The sequence below is a fragment of the Neomonachus schauinslandi genome, chromosome 14, assembly GCF_002201575.2.
Source record: "Neomonachus schauinslandi chromosome 14, ASM220157v2, whole genome shotgun sequence".
NCBI classification, from domain to species: domain Eukaryota; kingdom Metazoa; phylum Chordata; class Mammalia; order Carnivora; family Phocidae; genus Neomonachus; species Neomonachus schauinslandi.
The window spans coordinates 46549113-46569936 of record NC_058416.1 but is presented as its reverse complement, the minus strand read 5'-3'; the positions used below and the strand labels follow the sequence as shown (position 1 = coordinate 46569936).

Sequence of the window (20824 nt, the reverse complement as noted above, 5' to 3'; positions counted from 1 at the left end):
AAATAAGATTTCATTCTTTTTATGGCTGAATGATATTCCATTTTATGTATGTATATACACTACATTTTCCTTTTCATTCATCCATCAGTGGACACCTAGGTTGTTTCCATATCTTGGCTATTGTAAATAATGCTGCAATGAACACAGAGGTACATATATCTTTTCAAGTTAGTGTTTGCTCCTCCATTCTTGGATGCTGCTTATGTTACCCATTAGAGCCCTTAGCATATTCATTATAGTTGTTTTAAATTCCCTGTCTGATAATTCCGTCATCCCTGCCATGTTTGGTTTTGATGCTTGCCCCAACTCTTCAGATGATTTTTTGCCTTTTGGTATGCCTTGTAATTTTTTTTTTTTTGATAGCCAGATATGATGTACTGGGTAAAAAGAACTGCTGTAAATAGGGCTTTAGTGGTGTGGTAATGAGGTGTCAGGAGAGGCGAAGCATTCTATAGTCCTATGATTATGTCTGGTCTTTTAGTGAGCCCATGCCTCTGGACTGTGAACTGCACAAATATTTCTTACTCTCTTCCCTTAGGGGGGACAGGATGGCCAGAGTGGGCTGGAGTTGGGTGTTTCTGTTCCCCTAGATCTGTTCGGCTCTGATCTAACCCCAGCAGGTTAGGCTCTGGTTAACTAGTTTCCCTTGAGGTCAGGCCTTGTTCAGAACAGAGTGCTCTGGCATATTTCAAAATGGTTCTTTTTTCCCTCCCCCTGCTGGAAGTATGAGGGAATTTTTCTGATGAATACCCTGGGAACTTGGTCAAGCTCTTGGAAATTAATCTCACAGTATTGTGGGGCTCTCCCTATGACTGGATCCCCGTGGAATTTTAAACTCTGAGTTGTCTGCACTGGTCCTCTAGCGATTCGTCAATTACAGTTCAGGTTTTCTTACCCTGGCACCAGTTTCTTAGTGTTTTCTGTTTTCAGACTTCCTGCTGTGATAACTCATCACTCTGTGTATTTGCTTGTCTGTCTTTCCAGTCTTGAGGACAGCAGTTTGCGCTGTGTCCTTCCCTCTCTTATGCATCCAAGAGTTGATTTTTCAGTCTGGTCAGCTTTTTACTTAGTAGGGTGGAGTAGTGAATTCCAAGCTGCTTACATGTGGAATCAGAAGTTCTAAGACCATGTTTGCTTATGTTCCCTAGCTTGTTTACATATAATCATAATGACCAGATTTTAAACGAAATTCTGTACTTAAGACTGAAAAATCACGCTGTTCAGCTCTATCTGCCAATTACGCTGTTGTGCTTTTTAAAAAAATTTTTAGAAGAGCTTAAATGAATCTACATTGTTTGAATGCTAAAATGTGATTTAATATTGATCTTAAGTGCTGGTGAGTTTTCTTTTTAATATTGGCTTCCCTAATAATTTTATGTCTTGAATTTAAATGATTTCATGTCTTGAACCTTACATTTCTATTTCACAAGCTTGATATATACTTTATTTGATGTTTAAGATAGAAAGAAATTGTTAAACTGAATGGTAAATAAGAGTATTGTACTTGCATAAGAACAGACATAAAGATCAATGAACTAGAATTGAGAATCAAGAAATAAACCCATACATTTATGGTCAGTTGATTTTCTTTTTTTTTTAAAGATTTTATTTCTTTATTTGACAGAGAAAGAGACACAGTGAGAAAGGGAACACAAGCAGGGGGAATGGGAGAGGGAGAAGCAGGCTTCCCGCGGAGCAGGGAGCCCGATGTGGGGCTCGATCCCAGGACCCTGGGATCATGACCTGAGCCGAAGGCAGACGCTTAACGACTGAGCCACCCAGGCGCCCCGTCAGTTGATTTTCTACAAGGATTCCAAGGCAATTCAATGGGTAAAAAGTAGCCTTTCCAACAAATAGTGTCAACTTGATATCCACATGCAAAACAATGAAGTTGCACCCTTACCTCACACCATATATGAAAATTGGCTCAAATGTGTCAAAGACCTAAATATAAGAGCCAAAACTATAAAATTTATAGAAGAAAACATACTAGTAAATCTTCATGACCTTGGATTAGATAGTGGTTTCTTAGATGTGAAACCGAAGGCATGAGCAATTAAAAATAATAAATAGGAATTCATCAAAATTAAAAACTTCTATGCTTCAAAGGACATTATTAAGAAAGTAAAAACAACACACAGAATGGGAGTAAATGTTTGCAAATTGTATCCGATAAGGGTTTAGTATTTAGAATACATAAGAAGTCTTTTTTTTTTTTTAAAGATTTTATTTATTTATTTGACAGAGAGAGACACAGCGAGAGAGGGAACACAAGCAGAGGGGGTGGGAGAGGGAGAAGCAAGCTTCCCGCAGAGCAGGGAGCCAGATGCAGGGCTCGATCCCAGGACCCTGGGATCATGACCTGAGCCAAAGGCAGACGCTTAACGACTGAGCCACCCAGGCGCCCCCATAAAGAAGTCTTAAAACTCAACAACAAACAACCCAACTGAAAATGCAGAATAGCCTCAGAAAGAAAAGAGCCTGGTCCTTCTACTTCCTCTTCATCCCTAAATTTAAAACTACTAGAAAACCTCTTCATGGTGATGGTTTTAGCCTCTTGTTTGTTAAAGGAGAGGGGACCTGTTGGGGACCTGCATGCAGAGTTCTGCTGGGTAAAGTTGTCTCTTGCTGTGTGCCTCTTGACATTAGCAAGATGAGTCTGTAATTCATCGTTCAGTTGCCTTATATGTGCATGTCTTCACAGTCACTAGATGAGGCAGGGTGATATTTATTTCTGTTCTTAGTTATATGAGCATAATTAATGGATTAAGTTAAAGGATCTAAATAATGCCAAAGGCCTTGGATCACTGGTCACAGTCCACTAAAATAAGTTCTTTAAATTCATTATTTAATAGCAAACTGCTAATTGATACATAAAAGCCTCTAGATGTTTAACAATCTTGATTAAAAGGGCTTAATCATGATTCTTTGAATGTTAAAGTCCATGATTATTAAACAGTCTTTGTGAATAGTTTCTACTGAATGGTGAACTCGCCTATGAAGATTACTGATAATAGACAGTTGATAGGATTTATTTATGTATTTATCTTTTAAAGATTTAGTTATTTATTTATTTTAGAGAGAGCGAGCAGTGGGGAGGGGCAGAGCAAGAGGGAGAGAGAGTCCTAAGCAGACTGCGCTAAGCGTGGAGCCTGATGTGGGACTCAATTTCACGACCCCAAGATCACGACCCGAGCCAACACCACGTCAGTCACTTAACTGACTGAGCCCCCAGGTGCCCCAGGATTTATTTTTTTATATTTATGTTTATTTACAGAACTTGAATTTTTAAAGTATCATAAATACTTAAAATAGTTAGACCTACATCAGGAGTGATAGAAAAGGAAGTGCCCTGCCACATAAATTATAGCAACTTGACACCAGTAAATTTGAATAAATTCAAATAGAGTACCTAGAATGGAATTCTGAGCTACACACTTAGTCCACTCTATGTTCACACAAGGTAAGAGAATGAAATGTAGCCCAACATGATTTGTCATTCTTCTTTTTCCCAAATGTTACCCACCTGGCAGTTCCCTTCTGTGAAGGCAATTCCCCACAACCTAAGACCACAAGGCAAGACCTCCAACTCTGTTGGATTGCTTGCTCTTCCCACATGAAATTACAAAAAAAAAAATAGTCCAGATCACCATGCTCTGTCCATAAAATAAATCTTTGTTTACCTTCTGGGCCAACCCACTCCGTGCCCCTTCACAATCTTTGCTCACAGTCATCTTGTTTACTTTTGTACCTTATCTTCTACTACAGACCCAGTCAGCAATGTATTTATCAGCCTTTCTTTCCTTCCCCTTTCACACTGAATGCTCTCTAGCGCCTCCAGTTTAGAGCCTGGAATCAAGAAATTACATTATACCAGGGCTGCCTTGCTTTTTTAATAGAAAGGCCTTCAAAGTTGACTAAGCATAAAAACTGGCTAGTTTGGAAAGGGACTTTGTAACTTTGGAAAGAATGTAAAAATTCCTAATGCCTCTTGTTAGTGAATTGATAATGAGTGAATGCAAAGAAGAATAAAGATTAAGGAGAGTGACAAATAGGGACAATCATTTGGAGTTTTTAAAAAGATCATTATCATTAATTTGCATGCCATGAATGAAAAATAATCAAATCAACCTTAAGTCAAATCTCTCTATGTAATGTGTATTTTATTTTTATCAGCTACATTTTTAAAACAATCACAAGCACCATCTTACACACAAGACTTCGGCTTCTGTACAGTTAAAATATATATATTATGTGGCAGCTCTGCAGCAGAGTCCTGCCTGGTACTTCCCAACTCTCAGCTTCATCTCCCCATCGCAGGAAATCTGCTGGGGGCTCCTCCCGGATGCCCACTCTCTGCTCTGTGCCCTGGAAACTCACAAAAGACAGTAAGCGGGGACAACTGCAGAGCTGACCTCATTTTCTCCCCTTTACTCAGGGATCACTGTCCTTCACTGCCTGATGTCCAGTGCCTTGAAAACCATTGTTTCAAATAGTCTGTCCAGTTTTTTTTTTTAATGTTTTATTTATTTATTCATGAGAGTCAGAGAGAGAGAGAGAGGCGGAGGCAGAGGGGAAGCAGTCTCTCCGCCTAGCAGGGAGCCCAATGCGGGACTCGATCCCAGGACCCTGGGATCATGACCTGAGCCAAAGGCAGACGCCCAACCATCTGAGCCACCCAGGCACCCCGAGTCTGTCCAGTTTTTTGTTTGTGTCAGATGGGATGGTGAATTCAGCCTGTGGTACTCCATCATGGTCAGAAGGGAATCTTTAACTAGATCTCTAACGGCTGAAAAAATAAATCTTGGGCGCCTGGGTGCCTCAGTTGGTTAAGCGACTGCCTTCGGCTCAGGTCATGATCCTGGAGTCCCGAAATCGAGTCCCGCATCGGGCTTCCTGCTCGGCAGGGAGTCTGCTTCTCCCTCTGACCCTCCTCCCTCTCATGCTCTCTGTATCTCATTCTGTCTCAAATAAATAAATAAAATCTTTAAAAAAAGAAAAAATAAATCTCACGGGAGCCCAATTTCTCACCTTTCCACCGAATCAATTATATTTCACATATATTATGTAATATTGCTCTATTAAGGGGGGATGGTTAAATCACATTCAAATGTTTACAACAGAACATCTCACGAGCTTTAGGAAAATACTTTTTCAGTGTCAGTTAAAGGGAAACTGTTATCACAAGATTGCTTTATCAAGAATCAGGAAGTACGGTGAAATCAGCATTAGATTTTGAAAAATACTGTCATGAGCAGGAGGCTAGATATATTAGGTATCCGACTGGAAAACATACTTGTCAGAATTGTCTCGCTGGGTTAATGTCTTCATCAGTAGCGGTGATGTCGACCACCAACAGCACGAGGGCTCCCACTTTGCCGCTAAGCCCTCGCATTACTCTAGCGTTTTTAATGGGCTTACTAGCTTTTGCTATAATGCTGGGAAATGCTGTGGTCATTCTAGCTTTCGTGGTGGACAAAAAGCTTAGACATCGAAGTAATTACTTTTTCCTTAACTTGGCCATTGCTGACTTCTTTGTTGGTAAGTTACGTATCTTTATTTCAGATCATCTTTTCCAATTATAATCTATTTCTAAGACCTTAAAATTAGCTTTCTTTTTTTTTTTTAAATAAGCTTTTGTTATTTCAAGGGACTGTATAGAATTGGGGATGTTAAAAACAAAGTTGTTTTTTTTTTTTTTTAAGATTTTATTTATTTTTATTTGAGAGAGAGGGAGTACATGAGAGGGGGGAGGGTCAGAGGGAGAAGCAGACCCCCTGCCGAGCAGGGAGCCCGATGCGGGACTCGATCCCCGGGACTCCAGGATCATGACCTGAGCCGAAGGCAGTCGCTTAACCAACTGAGCCACCCAGGCGCCCCTAAAACATAAAGTTTTAAGAATTAAAGTTCTGGCGAGGCTATATGGCTCTTTAGGGGAAGAGTTTATATGTGTAAATCAGGCTTGTAGGAGAATTTTCGTTTGACAACAGTTTATTTTCTTTTTGTAGAATAAAAATAAGTCCAGAATAGTTCTGAAATTGCTTTAGTCTAAGAGTTACTTGTTTCTGGAGCTATTTTCCTTGTATGTTTAGGTTTATAAGTATGTGTAGAAATGTCAGTTGATGATACTGCTTTATAGGACCTTCTAGTATAATTTAATTTGTCATTGTCTACAGCTACATAAATGCTTTCATTTATTTTACGGTGAAACAAAACTCGTGAAATACGTACTTTATTGCCTGGAGCATAGGGTTGCTCAACAAATGTTAGGCCTCTTCTATTTTGATTTCTCTGCAGATAGGTGTCAACTCAAACCAAGGTCACAAATGATAGTAGATTACCCCTATCATGGTATGGACTATTAAGTACTCAAGTATGATTAGATAATGAGATACATAGAAGACTAAGTTAGGTTCTTTCTTTGGTAAGCTTTCAATGTAGAAGAGTGAATAAGAGAAGCTCACAAGTGATTCTAACAGTATAGAGTATGATGTGAGAACCACAGAGACATACCAAGTGCTATGGGTACTCAGAGGAAGGAGAGAGCACCTTTGGTTAATGGGTAGCAGCATCTGAAATGAACTTCAAAGGATGGGTAGAATTTCCATAGGCGGAGATGGAGAGGAGTATTCCAAGAATCAGCAAAGACATGCTGGTAGAAAATCATTGTGTACATCTTCCTAAATGTGAGCTCCTGGCTGGCTGTATGGGATCAGTAGGGGATAAAGTTGGAGTAGTTAGAATCTATATAATGAAGGCCCTTGAATACTAGTGTGTCTGGATTGGAGGTTACTCAACAGCCAATGTGGAGATCTGGATTTTTAAAGTAGGTGAGAGATCCGATGGATCGAACCTTTACCTTAGAGGCATTAATGGGGACGTAGCAGGTGAGAGAAGCTGGAGCAGGCAGCCACTTGGCTTCAGAAACAATCCTGCAGGGGCACCTGGGTGGCTCAGATGGTTAAGCGTCTGCCTTCCATGATCCCAGGGTCCTGGGATCGAGCCCCACATAGGGCTCCTGGCTCAGCGGGGAGCCTGCTTCTCCCTCTCCCTCTGCCTCTCCCCCTGCTCATGCTCTCTCTCCCTCTGTATCTCTGTGTCTCAAATGAATAAATAAAATCTTAAAAAAAAATTCCTGCAGCAGTCTAGGCACAAGTCATATGTTAAGGCTCTGAGCTACTGTGGGGACAGTGGACAGGAAGTTGGGGAGGGAGGCAGAGCTGCAAGGGGGGCGGTTTGGGCAGGAGAAAGAGAAAAATGAGATAAAGATTAAGTTCTTATTAAGATTTTTTTTTAAAAGATTTTATTTATTTATCAGAGAGAGAGAGACAGAGGCAGGCAGAGGGAGAAGCAGGCTCCCCGCTCAGCAAGGAGCCCGATGTGGGACTCGATCCCAGGACCCGGGGATCATGACCTGAGCCGAAGGCAGACGCTTAACCGACTGAGCCACCCAGGCGTCCCTCTTATTAAGATTAATAAGATAAAGATTAAGTGAGACAAGAAAACTATGGCACAATTGGTAACTCCAGGTAACTCACATTAACAACTTGAGGTAGATCCTTCTACATCATTCTCTATAATCACAGAAACAGGTAAAACTATATGACTATATTCATGTGTGAACAGAGAGAATATTCTGCTATAAATATACTTACCCTCTTTGCCTTCTTCACAGAACTGTACAACTTTTAGATAATACTTAGGACTTAGAGTCGATTCTGTATTTTGACTAACTCAAAGGGAGTGCTGGTGGGGAGGGCTGGGATACAACTATACCCAGCAGAGGGAGCCTGAGGCCTGAAGTTTTTGAACAAAGATGGTACTAGATAAGAACAGAGTGATTCCTCATGTGGCCTAATGCAAGCACCAGGGCAGGCCCCACGATCATGGGCTTGGGCACCACAGTTTAAAGATGTGATGTGTCTCGGGGAAATGTTCCTGCAGATGTAGATGGGGGTCCCCTGCCATCAGCAGGTGGATGGAAAAAGAAAATGGCTTTGCTGCTGATGAGAGAAATCGAACATAAGCCAGAATCTCTCTCAATCTGCCAGTCTCCTCCTTCACATTTCCCCTGCCCCCTGCCAGCTTCATCCAGAGGTGTACTTACTTAACAATATTTGCCACAATGCTATCAGAATCAGGGCAGTCTCTGAGAACTTTCTGTCACAAGATTAGAGTTTTGTGTTGAGGCTGTCCTTTTTCCTTAGCCATGCTCAGAAGTGGGCTTTTTGGTTCTGAGCCTGTAGGCTCGTGACAGTGGTTCTGGGCCAGGGCAGAACTCATGAGAGTTTTCCTGTAATTGTATGGCAGCCATTCTTCATGTTTTGCTCAGGAGACCTCGAGCTCCAGAACCATGTGGCAATGGCCTGGAGCATCACATGTACTAGGTATTGGGGGCTTTTAGCTGAATGCTCTCTTCTCACAGGTTTTAAAACTGGCCTCTAATCGAAAATCTAAATTTGTGGCACCTGAGTGACATCCCAGGCTGAATGTAGGGTTGGAAAGCAAAGTTTTATCGAGGAGAAATTCCAGTACCAGCTACAGTGATATAAATATATGTCATCTGCACACTATTCCAAAAAAAAAAAAAAATGTCATCTGCATACTATTAAAAAAAAAAAACCAACTATCTCTATATATGGATATCTATAAAATTGGTATCACATGACTAATGTTTTGTCTATGGGTCCCTTCTTCACATCTACACGTGTGTGGGCTTTTTTGGCCTACAGGACCATGTGACAGATGGCCAGGCAGGATCTGCAAGGACAAAGGTGGTTGGGGCTGACAGAGTCTGAACCATGTTTTCAAGAGGGCAAAGTTTATCTTTAGTCCCCTCATGCCTCAGTTCAGGACTCTTCTTTTCCCCGTTGGTTAGCTTGGGCTGCCATAAGAAAATACCCCAGTCTGGGTGACTTAATGGCAATTGACTTTCTCATGGTTCTGCAGGCTGAGAAGTCCCAGATCAAGGTGCCAGCAGATTTGGTTCCTGGTGAGCACTCTCTTCCTGATTTGTAGGCGGCTGCCTTCTCCACGTGTTCTCATGCGGCCTTTCCTCTGAGTGTGCATGGAGGGAGCGAGCAAGCAAGCTCACCGGTGTTTCTTCTTATAAGGACACTAATCCTGTTGGGTTAGGGTTCCATCCTTATGACTCATTTAACTTTACGTCCTTGTAGGCCCTATCTCTAAGTGCAGCCACCCTGGGGGGTAGGGCTTCAACATATGAATTTCAGGGGGACACAAACATTCAGTCCATAACACCCTCTATGCACTCACCATTATCTGCACATTCCCCTGTTGGCCCAAAGAATTCACTGGGGCTTTTAGCATCCTCCCCAACTTTTGATTGTCATTTTCTCATGGAAGATGTAGCTTCTTAGCTGGCTTTGGAAAGAAAGGGCAATACCAGACTGGTGGTAATTTTCAAGCAAACTGGGCTTTCCCATTCTCATCTATTCATTCATCCAATACTGGTTTATTTTGAAGCAGACACTCTTTGAGGTGGTGGGGACAGAGCAATGAAAATAGGGACAAAATTCCCAGGCCTCATGGTGCTTTTATTTCTACTGGGGAGGGTGGGGTGGGGAGACACATAATAAATATAAATAAATGAATAAAATTATATAACATTTTAGACTATGGTCATTGCTAGTGAGAAAACCAGCAGGGAAGAGGGGGAGAAAGAGTGCTGGAGATGGAGGTTGCCCTTTAAAGGTCAGGGGTAGGGCTCATTGGTCAGGACACATCAGAGTGAATAGAAGGAGCTCTCTGAGGGAAGGGCATTTCCTGCTAAGGAAAGTGCAAGGATCTGAGGGGTGCAAGTGTGGTGTATTTGAGGCTAGAGGAACTGGGGTAGAGGGAGTAGCAGGAGGTGAGACAGGAAAGGTTGGGTGGGGCAGGCTGGGGTGAGCAAGTGGCCTGGGTTCTCACAGGGCTTTTCATCCTTTTTTCTTCTCTCCTCCCCTCGTTCCTTTACCTCCTTGTTTTTATTTCTTCACTGCCTTCTCTCTTTTTTAAAAATTTTTTTAAAGATTTTATTTATTTATTTGATAGAGACAGATAGTGAGAGAGAGCGAGAGAGAACACATGCAGGGGGAGAGGCAAAGGGAGAGGGAGAAGCAGGCTCCCCGTGGAGCAGGGAGCCCGATGTGGGACTCGATCCCAGAACCCTGAGATCATGACCTGAGCCGAAGGCAGACGCTTAACCGACTGAGCCACCCAGGCACCCGGGTTATTATAGAGTATCTAATGATTATGAAAATGAAAACATATTTTATCAGAGTTTGATTGCCATGTTTAGATTTTTTTTTTAAATTTTAAATGAAGTTAGGTTTTTTTTTTTAAGATTTTATTTATTTATTCATGAGAGACAGAGAGACAGAGGCAGAGGGAGAAGGAGGCTCCCCGCGGAGCAGGGACCTCGATGCGGGACTTGATCCCAGGACCCTGGGATCATGACCTGAGCCGAAGGCAGACGCTTAACTGACTGAGCCCCCCAGGTGCCCCTTCACTGCCTTCTCTTTATATAATTTGTTTTCTCTTACTCTCCACCCCCAACCTCCTTAATCTGTCATGCCAAAGGCTTATTGCTCTTTTCAAGAAACTAGCTCTTAGTTTTACTTCTCAAGTCCGTTTGACCCAGAAGCATGATTCTAGAGTGGAAGTTATAGAAACACTTCAGAGTGGGTATATCCTAGAAATATTTCTGATTCAGTTTTTGAAATTCCTTTGGAATAAGCCACAAACATCTCCACCACTCAACAAGACAGAGGATCTGAGCATGACATTTGTGCTGAAATACCATGTAGAACATGAGGTGACAGCAGAGTTCAAAGCCAAAGGAATGGGGGGGCGCCTGGGTGATTCAGTCAGTTAAGCCGTTAAACTGCTGCCTTCCGCTCAGGTCATGATTCTGGAGCCTGCGTAGGGCTCCCTGCTCAGCGGGGCATCTGCTTCTCCCTCTGACCTTCCCCCCCGTCTCGTGCTCTCTCTCTCACACTCTCTCCCTCAGATAAACAAATAAAATCTTTTTTTTTAAGATTATTTATTTATTTATTTATTTATTTGACAGAGAGAGAGAGAGACACAGTGAGAGAGGAAACACAAGCAGGGGGAGTGGGAAAGGGAGAAGCAGGCTTCCCACAGAGCGGAGAGCCCGATGCGGGGCTCGATCCCAGGACCCTGGGACCAATGACCTGAGCTGAAGGCAGACGCTTAACGACTGAGCCACCCAGGCGCCCCAAAAATAAAATCTTAAGGAAAAAAAAAAAGGCAAAAGAATAGGACTACAGCCTGTTTTAAACTGCTATCTCAAGCAGCTCCTAAAATTTTGAACACACCTAGACACACCCTTCCTCTTTCATCTAATTCAGAAAATGTGTGGACAAGATTGTTGAACTCATACCCTCTCTTTAATGTTTAAATAGACTGGTGTCTGTAATGCAAATGATTACTGGTGTTGAGCCTTTTGTCATTCTGTGGAGAAAATCAGCGTGTGTGCGTGTGTGTGTGTGTGTGTGTTTGTGTGTGTGTAAAATACTCATGTTGGGAATACTGGACCGAAGCTCCAACTCTGGGCCAAAATATGATACATATCTCTGTTTTGAAGATACTTTGACTTATCTCAGGTGATTTATCTCAGATACTTTCTTTATCTTATTTATTTACCTATTTTATATCACAGGCGTGTGTACGCATGCGTGTGCATGCGTGCACCGCCCCCCCCCCCCCCCCGAGATGGAAGGCCCCATAAGGAAGCTTGGTTATCATTAAAAATATAATCAAAGCATGAAACAAGCAGGCAATTTGAACTACATATAAGAACTGACCACGCAACTCTTCTATCTCAATGATGCTTTGTCTCTCATCTTTGTATGTGAACTTAGGTATAGAACACCAGAGTCTGCATTCCCTTTCACTGGTGCTGAAACCGCACCTCATTGGTTATATCCTCATGTCATCTGGTTTTGGGAGAATGCAGGGTTTCCTTCATCCTTCCCTTTCCTTCTCCTTTCTTTCTTTCTTTTTTTTTTTTAAGATTTTATTTATTCATTTGAGACACAGATACAGAGAGAGCATGAGCGGGGGAGAGGCAGAGAGAGAGGGAGAAGCAGGCTCCCTGCTGAGCCAGGAGCCCTATGTGGGGCTCGATCCCAGGACCCTGGGATCATGACCTGAGCGAAGGCAGACGCTTAACCATCTGAGCCACCCAGGCGCCCCTCCTTCTCCTTCCTTTTGCCTTTACTATTGTTCTTCATGATAGGCTAACTTGATTTTCACATGAAAATAGGAAGTCTTGCCAAGTGCCTGATAAAATATGAAGATTCTCACTGAGCTTCCTCTTTTTTTTTTTTTTTTAAGATTTTATTTATTTGACAGAGGGAGTGAGAGAGCACAAGCAGGGAGAGCAGCAGAGGGAGAGGGAGAAGCAGGCTCTCCACCGAGTAGGGAGCCCGATGCGGGACTCGATCCCACGACCCTGGGATCATGACCTGAGCCGAAGGCAGACGCTTAACGACTGAGCCACCCAGGTGCCCCCTCACTGAGCTTCCTCTTAATAGGTTATATATTCAGTGAGTAGTGTCGCCTGTCTGAAATGTCAATACAATGAAAAACTCGAACAAAACTAAAGGAAAGGGAGCTCAGTTTAGTCACTTTTCATAATTAAGCAATTTCTGTGCAGAGCTGAACCACTTAACACATTTGTTTAGTTAGGGCAGTGTAGTGGTTCAAGTCAGGAGTCCTGAAATCACACTGCCTGGTTTCAAAGCCAATCTTCCACTTACTAGCTGAGTGAACCCTGGGCAATCACATCTCCGTTTTGAGCTATAGGTTCTTTATCGGCTAAGTCAGTATGATTTCGACCTCAGACAGTTTCTATGAACATTAAATGAGGTGACATATGCAGTAGACATAGCACAATGTCTGGCATGTGGTAACTGCACAACACATATCAGCTGTTACTAATTTATTTCAGTGAAATGTGGGAGCCATTGGTCAACTCTCAATGTTGTGAAAAATACAAAGATCAACTTGCAATACAGTTTTAGCCCTCAGGAGAAACAAGTGAAAAGATGACAGAGATGCAAAGTAGAATGTATTTATACATGAGAGAGGAAGGGAAGAGCAAAGTACCAGCACTGTGCAAGTGAGAAGGGGTCACTTCGGCCAAAGAAGTTCCAAGAAAGATAACAAAGAGGAAGTCCTTTTTGTGAACTGAATGAAGAACAAGAAGGAAGTAATTAGACTTCTCAGTGGAAGAGAGGAGGCTATCTAGGAAGAAAGAATGTTGTTGGCAAAGGACACGTGAAACTGTGGGTTGTGTTTGGGGGAAGGCTGGCCCATCCTGTCTGGGTTGGATTATGGACATAAAGATGACTTGTTCAATCAGAGAAAGATAATTATCATATGGTTTCACTCATATGTGGAATATAAGGAATAGCGCCAAGGGTCATGGAGAAAGGGAGGGAAAACTGAATGGGAAGAAATCAGAGAGGGGGACAAAAGAAGAGATACTCTTGACTCTGGGAAACAAACTGAGGATTGTGGAAAGGGAGGTGGTTGGGGGGATGGGGTAATTGGGTGATGGGCATTAAGGAGGGTATGTGATGTGATGAGCACTGGATGTTATACGCAACTAATGAATCATTGAACATTGCATGAAAAACTAATTATGTATTATATGTTGGCTAATAGAATTTAAGTAAAAAAAAGAAAAAAAAAGATGACTTGTGCCGTATATGTTTGGAAATGTGGGTCAAGATCTGAGCCTAATTTGGAAAGTAATAAGGAAACATAGGATACGTATGACAGCCACTGTAAAAATGGTATTTAAAGAATGTGTAGGAAATCAGTCCTGAGTTTTTTCGATGAAACACAATGAATTTCTAAATTATAATCAAGTCACTTTGGGTCAATTCAGATATGTCATTGTGTTGTATGCCTCTGTCTCTTTGTATTCATTGATGTGCGCTTTTTTTTTTTGCCTTATTTTTTCCTTATACAGGTATGGTCTCCATCCCTTTGTACATCCCTCACTTGCTATTTGATTGGGACTTTGGAAATGGACTCTGTGCATTTTGGCTCATTGTTGACTATCTTTTGTGTACAGCGTCTGTGTATAACATTGTTCTCATCAGCTATGATCGATACCAGTCAGTCTCGAATGCTGTAAGTCAAAACATTCATTCACCTTCTTTAGAAGATGACATACTTGTACATTTTGCATCCCCAAGCAGAAATTTTTTTAAGTGTAATTTTTTGTTTAGTTGGCAAACCTTAGAGGAGCCTCATTATCCTTCTGTTATTTGGCACTACGGTTTCATTGGCCCTTAGTGAACAATTTCTGTGTGTGATTTGGCTAAGTCACTCACTCCCCTACGTGCCACTAGCGTGGGAAGACCGTCAAAGAAAATCCAAGGCAAGTTGTCGAAAGTGGTATACTGAGTCCACAGTAGGTTGGATATACGTGTGAGTCACAGTAGACTTATCAAGTCCATTCTTACACAAACTAAGACCTGAATATTTTCCTCAGGTGGGACCTGGTGGGCAAGTAGAAGGATGCCCAGACTTTTGAATGTCATGAGAAAATCAATTTTGAATGGCCAAAGGAGAAAAGACAGTATACAGAGAAGCTATAGGTTGGACAGTGGGACCAGCCTGGGAGATCAAGTCCCAGTGCCCGTGCAGGATCCATGCCAAGAAAGTCTGAATTGACCCAAGATCTGGAATCTTGGTTTCAACAAGTTAGTGACAGTTCTTAAGCAAGCTAAATTTATCAGCAATAGAACAAGGGGAAAAACAAGGCAGATACAAGTAAAGACAGAAGGTGTCAGTATGGGGCAGTAATCTGCAGTCTTCGAGACCTAGATGGGAAACCTCCTTCACTCCTGAGTCCCAGAGCCCACATCTTTGGGGGATGCGACTGTGTGCAAGGGATTTTGCTAAGTGCTGGGATATAGAAATGAAACATCAGTCTCCACTTTTGAGGAGCATAAGAGGCTAATGTGGAGACAGATCCAGAAACAGATGGGCTCAGTACCATGGACTAGGTGTGGTGTTGGAGATGTTGAGAGGCCAGTGACAGCTTTGGCTTGGGAGGACTGAGCAGCTTGGAGCAAAAGGCTTGGGAGGGTATGTTGCAGAAGGCAAGGATCAACTGCAGGAACAAAGATGAGGCTCAAGTAAGATAGAAATTTATTTTCCTCTGACAGAACATTCCAGGAAAGCCTTTTCTCCAGGAACTCATCCAGGACCTAGGCTAACAGGTGGTTCTGCACCTTCTAGGGCAGGGGTCAGCAAACTTTTTCTATAAAGGAACCTATGGTCTCTGTTGCAGCTGCTCAAATCTGCCATTATGACACAAAAAGAGCCATACATAATATGTTAAAGAAAAAAGGAATGATTCATTCATTGTGTTCCAGTAAAAATGCATTTATCCAAACAGGTGGTGGGCCACATTTGTTTCATGGACAGTAGTTTGCTGACCCCTGCTCTAGGTCATTATTCTCCTCTGCATGGTCAAGGCCAGGTTGCTGCCACTCCAGGTTCTAGAAAGGATGGGTAAAGGGCAGAAGTCCAGGGCAAGGGGTTTTCTTTTAACCAAGTAGTGCAGAATCATACAATCATTTCCACTCACATTTTACTGGTGACATTTAGTCACATGGTCTCCCATCTCACTGCAACAAAAGCTGGGAAATGTGGTCTCTAGCTGAGCTGCCGTACTGTCAGAAAGAAGGGGGGAAAGAATGTGTTGGGACATCCAGACACTTGGCCTCGGGTACGTCATTGGCACCAGAGTCCACTGCAGTTGGTACTAGACAAACTATGGAGAGAGTGCAGATCAGCTTGGATGAGCAATTCAGATGCCTATAAGCTCATGGTTTTCAAATTGCAGATTGTGATCCATTATTGAGTCATGAAGTCAGTTCAGTGGGTTGTGACCACCTTTTTTTAAAATGAAAAAATACAGAAAAAACCATAGTAAAACAGAATAAAAATAGAGTATAAAATATCAGAGTACCAGGTACATAATAAATATAAGTGTTATTTTATGAGTACTTCTGTCTGTGCACTTAGTGATGACATAAAATGTATTTCTTAGTTTGAGTTCATCAAAATGTTCGAAAAAGAGTGCTCTAATTCATAATCTTTCCCATTTGTGCTGAAACATTTCCTTTTTTTTCTGGGTTAGCATTTCTTTTTAATCTTCACTGGATGTTCCTAGTTAGTGTTCGCTAGGACATCCCTTTGCTGGATGTCCGAGCCCTTGGGTCTACCTCAGTTGTGTGCAAAGGTAAGAGAGAGTTTGTACAGTTAGGAAAAGTGTGTAGAAGTCACAAAGACATGAGGACTGATGTCCAGAGAGAAAATGAGTGCGTTCGTTTCCTAGTCTTGCCCTGAGGAATTCCCCTGGCCACGCAGGCTCTAAATTTGGTGAGGGCTGGGTCGGCTGGATCCAAGAGCCTCAGTACGTAAGCACGGAGTCAGGTGTGTAACAAGAGCTCCACACCCCAGTGCATGGATGCTCGCAAGGGGCACTCAGGCAGCTCTTGGGCCTTTGTTGGCGAAGAGTTCAAATGCAGCAGCGTGAGCCAGGAAGCCCTCAAAGACCACTGAAGCTCGTAGGAAGTGGTTGTGGGGAAGCCGAGCTCTTGCTGTAGTTCAACGTGGAAAGGCAGTATGATAAGTCAGGGTCATGGGCTGGGCCTGGGAAATGGAAATCTGACAATAATTTGGAAAAGGAAGGCCCAATACTGACGGCAGTGTGTGATTACAGTGCTCAGACACATTTTCTGGAGAGGCAGATTTCCGTGTGGCTGAAGCAAGAGTGGGTGGGGGAAAGTAGCACAGGGTAGTTGGAAGGAGTAGGAATTCAAATGTATGCAGAATTAAGATAGTAAGTGGAAAGAGTATTTTTTTTTTTTTTTTTACCTGAAGATGAACAAGGAAGCTTGAGAATAAAATCAGGACCATGAGAAATATGGTTGCTGGGGGGTGGCTAGATTCCTAGGACTGCTGTAATTAAGTACTGCACATTGGGTGGTTTAAGACCACAGAAACTTATTCTCTGGAATACATTTAATGTTTGGAGACCTGAAGTCCCAAATCAAGGGCGATGGTCCAGAAGAGGCAGGGCGATGCTCTCTCTGAGGCCTCTAGGGCTGCCTGTTCCATGCCTTTCTCTTAGCTTCTAATATTATCAGCCATCCTTGGCATTCCTTGGCGGTCCTTGGCTTGTGTCGCTACAGTCTCTGCTTCCATTGACACAGGGTGTTCTCCCTGTGTGTTTGTGTCTTTCTCATAAGGACACCAGTCATATTGGATTAGGGCTCATTGAATATGACCTTATCTTAACTTGATTATATCTGCAAAGACCCTACTTGCAAATGAGGTCATGTGCGCAGGTACCGGGACTTAGGACTTCAACCTGTCTCTTGGGAGGACACAATTCAACTGCAACAGGCACTTAGGATGGCTCTGCAATGCCATCTCATTCTTAACACCAGCAAGTTCTGGGGGCTGCCCTGCCTTATAAAAGAAACCCGATTGACAGAGTGTTTGGATATTTTACGGGGGCCAGAAAGGAAGCAGGATAAGAAGCAATATTCCGAATAACGAACATATTCTGTCATGGGTGAAGTACTGGGCTGTTGATTGACGTCAGGAAGGCCACTCCAACTGGCTTGGGCCTGGATTCAAGCAATGCTTGAGCTGTCTGTCAAAAATGCTACCCAAAGATGAAGACATGGGCATCATCTTTTCAATTCCCTTGGATGTCCATTATCTCATTTGACCTTATGCATAATAGAAAAGAGATCACTTTCCAGCATATTGCATCACATCATTACAAAGGCTGGACAGAGCAATTAAAAAACTAAATGCAGTTTTATGACCATCTGGGTATTGTTACCATCTTCATAATCATTAGATTTACTGCAAGAGATGTATTAATTAGTGGCATGAGAAGCAGAAGGCAAAAAAGCATATTGTATATGGGAACTTGTGGTCAGCACCATATGCATTTTAGCTTAGCCTCAGAAATATCAGTAATTTGGGGGAAAAAAACCCCACTTCCCTGCGTTTTTAAAAATAACTTTTTTTTAAAGCCTTCTTCCTCTTACCTCCAGCCAGTCGGTGAGCCCTTCCCAGCCTGCACAATCCATCAAAGAATGACAGGGCTGAGCGTTGTTGTACTTTTTAATAAAAATGAGAAAACACCGTAGCACGAGATTTAGAAACTCACAGAGAAAATAGTACATGAGAGATGGTGGAAAGAGAGGGGGAAATCATTTCCTTTTCCTTGAGTGAGGAAATCAGAGAAATATGGAACATATGAGCTGGAAGGAACCTTACTGACCTAAAAGAAGCTTAGGGACTTTGTCTGTTCCAGATCCCCTTAAAAAAATTCTTGGTTCATGTGTTCATCCCTCATATAGGGTGGGTGACCTTTTAGGTTTCTTATAGATGATATTTTTAAAGATCTCAGGATCTATTGAAGATCATGGGTCCTGAGAACTGAGAGCAATCCTTACTCCTAGAATCTCATTTTCCCTTATAGAAGCCAGGCTTCGTGACCAAGCAGACCTAGAACATTCTTTACTCTTTAAAAAAGACTGTGGTACTTGCCATGGCTGTGTCTCTCAAAGTGGCTGACCATGACAGCTTTGGCACCATTTTTGTTGGGTGGAAATATTTATAGAAAGAAATGATTTGGTAATGCTCAGGAACATTATGCTATTTCTCTATAGCAGGTTTAGACTTTTTTGGGGGTGGGGGTCATCTTCTTGGGAGCAATGTAAGAATTCTCTCTTTTTGAGGCCACCTTGAAATCTCAGGGTAAACTACAGAGTAGATTCTTCCTGAATATTAGAATCAAGAAAGCCAGTGGCTTTCAAACTTGTTTGACCGTGGGAGAAACGCATTCGATAGTGGAGTTCAGTACATGCGTTTCTCTCTCTCTCTCTATGTATATCTACATTCCCAAAGCCAAAGTTTCATCAAACAGTACATACCCTTACAATTGTGAGGCACTCTGACATTGAGCGCTCTATTTCATTCAAAGAAAAATGCCGATCATGACCCAGTTGGCAGATTGTGAAACACTGTGAAAAGGGGCACCCCGTTTCAGCTGTTTTCCCATTCAGATTAGCGTCTGCGGAGTCGGAAACATCGCGTTCTTATTTTAGATATTGATCTTAGCATTTTCTAGAATGTCAGAGGTTTAACCTTGAGGATTACAGATTCCGTCTGGAAGGTCATGGAGAAAGTCTGCATCGGAAACTGAACCCTCTGTCCTGGCCCATATCATGTGACCCAGTGCCAGGCAGCTTCCCTACCTCTTGCATAGCCCTGAAACTCCCGAGGGCCTGTGATATGCCTTCTGCAACCAACATATGTTCGTTATATTGAAATAATTTATTTGGTCTCTTTTAGGTATCTTACAGAGCTCGACACACCGGGATCTTGAAGATCGTGGCTCAGATGGTGGCTGTCTGGGTACTGGCCTTCTTAGTGCATGGGCCAATAATTCTAATTTCAGAGTCTTGGAAGAATTCCAGTTGGAGAGTCTTGGAGGAGAAGAAGGCTTGTGAACCTGGATTCTTTACCATATGGTACATCCTCGCCATCTCGTCTTTCTTGGAATTCCTGGTCCCAGTCTTCACAGTGGCCTATTTCAACATGTACATTTACTGGAGCCTGTGGAAGCGTGGCAATCTCAGCCGGTGGCAAAGCCAGCCCACACTCCCTTCTCCTGTGTCTCCCAGTAACTGTGGATCCTCACTCAGGGGTGGACTGTTTTCAAGAACATCTCTTCCTGAACTGAAGGAAACAGTACCATCTACTCCTTTGAAAAGACATGAAAGAAAGAGCAGTCTCTTGTTCTCTTTAAGAGCCCAGATGAATGGCAGTATAATTGCTTCCAAAATGGCTTCCCTCACCCATTCTGATTCCCTATGTTTTCACCAAAGGGAACATATTGAACTGCTCAGAGCCAGGAAATTAGCCAAGTCACTGGCCATTCTCTTAGGTGTTTTTGCCTTTTGCTGGGCTCCCTATTCCCTGTTCACAATCATTCGTTCAGTTTACCCACTAGACCAGCGTCCTCAAATAGTTGGGTATGAAATCACGTTTTGGCTTCAATGGCTCAATTCCTTTGTCAATCCTTTTCTGTATCCATTGTGTCACAAGCATTTCCAGAAGGCTTTCTCGAAAATATTTTGTATGAGAAAGCAATCCATATCATCACAAAATCGGTCAGTGTCCTCTTAGAGATAATTTTATCCTTTGTAAAAATTTTAGTCTTAATCTCACCTACAGGAATTTGATCTGACTTTCATTTTGCCTTTTCCACTCTTCCAGGAAAGTCCATAAAATTGTAACACTTGAAAACTTAAAAAAAAAAAAAAAATCGGAGCCTGGAAGTCAAGGGAAAATTATCCTGGTGAATAATAATAGTACAATTAGAAATAGATGACAATGTTTTTGTAAACTCATAGCCACAAATGCACTGTACTTTTCTTACTCATTGCCTCTTCCTTGTCTTTTAGATCTTGATATAGCTTTGATGGTGAAAGTTAAGGGTTCTTGTTTTCTTTCCACGTTCAGTGTTTGCTATAGCCTTAAGTGAATTTCCCTTTTTATTTTATAGTGATGAAAAATTGTCAAGTTTTAAAGCCATTTTTCCTAAAGTATACAATGGAAAAGGGGGCTATATTGCCCTCTTTGCTGGAGGTGGGCATTATGATCAGTGGGCAGGCGTGCTGAGGTTTGAATTGTCAGAAGCAGGGGGTGAGGGTGTGCCCAGATGGAAAAGTGGAAGGCC

The 20824-nt window shown here is 42.3% G+C and overlaps 1 protein-coding gene across 1 annotated transcript; it reads left to right on the top strand.

Annotated features, from left to right (window-relative positions):
* Positions 1 to 5342: 5342 nt before the first annotated feature.
* On the top strand, positions 5343 to 20271 carry HRH4 (histamine receptor H4). Its single transcript, XM_021686262.1, has 3 exons — positions 5343 to 5541; positions 14006 to 14169; positions 19435 to 20271. The coding sequence occupies exons 1-3, from the start codon at positions 5343 to 5345 to the stop codon at positions 20269 to 20271; spliced, it is 1200 nt and encodes a 399-aa protein (XP_021541937.1).
* The last annotated feature ends 553 nt before the right edge of the window (positions 20272 to 20824 follow it).

Bases quoted from the DNA above. Each gene is read 5' to 3' on its own strand.
- HRH4 (XM_021686262.1), top strand. From the start codon at position 5,343: ATGTCGACCACCAACAGCACGAGGGCTCCCACTTTGCCGCTAAGCCCT. The intron at 5,542-14,005 runs GTAAGTTACGTA...TTCCTTATACAG, and splicing joins CATTGCTGACTTCTTTGTTG to GTATGGTCTCCATCCCTTTG. The intron at 14,170-19,434 runs GTAAGTCAAAAC...GGTCTCTTTTAG, and splicing joins ACCAGTCAGTCTCGAATGCT to GTATCTTACAGAGCTCGACA.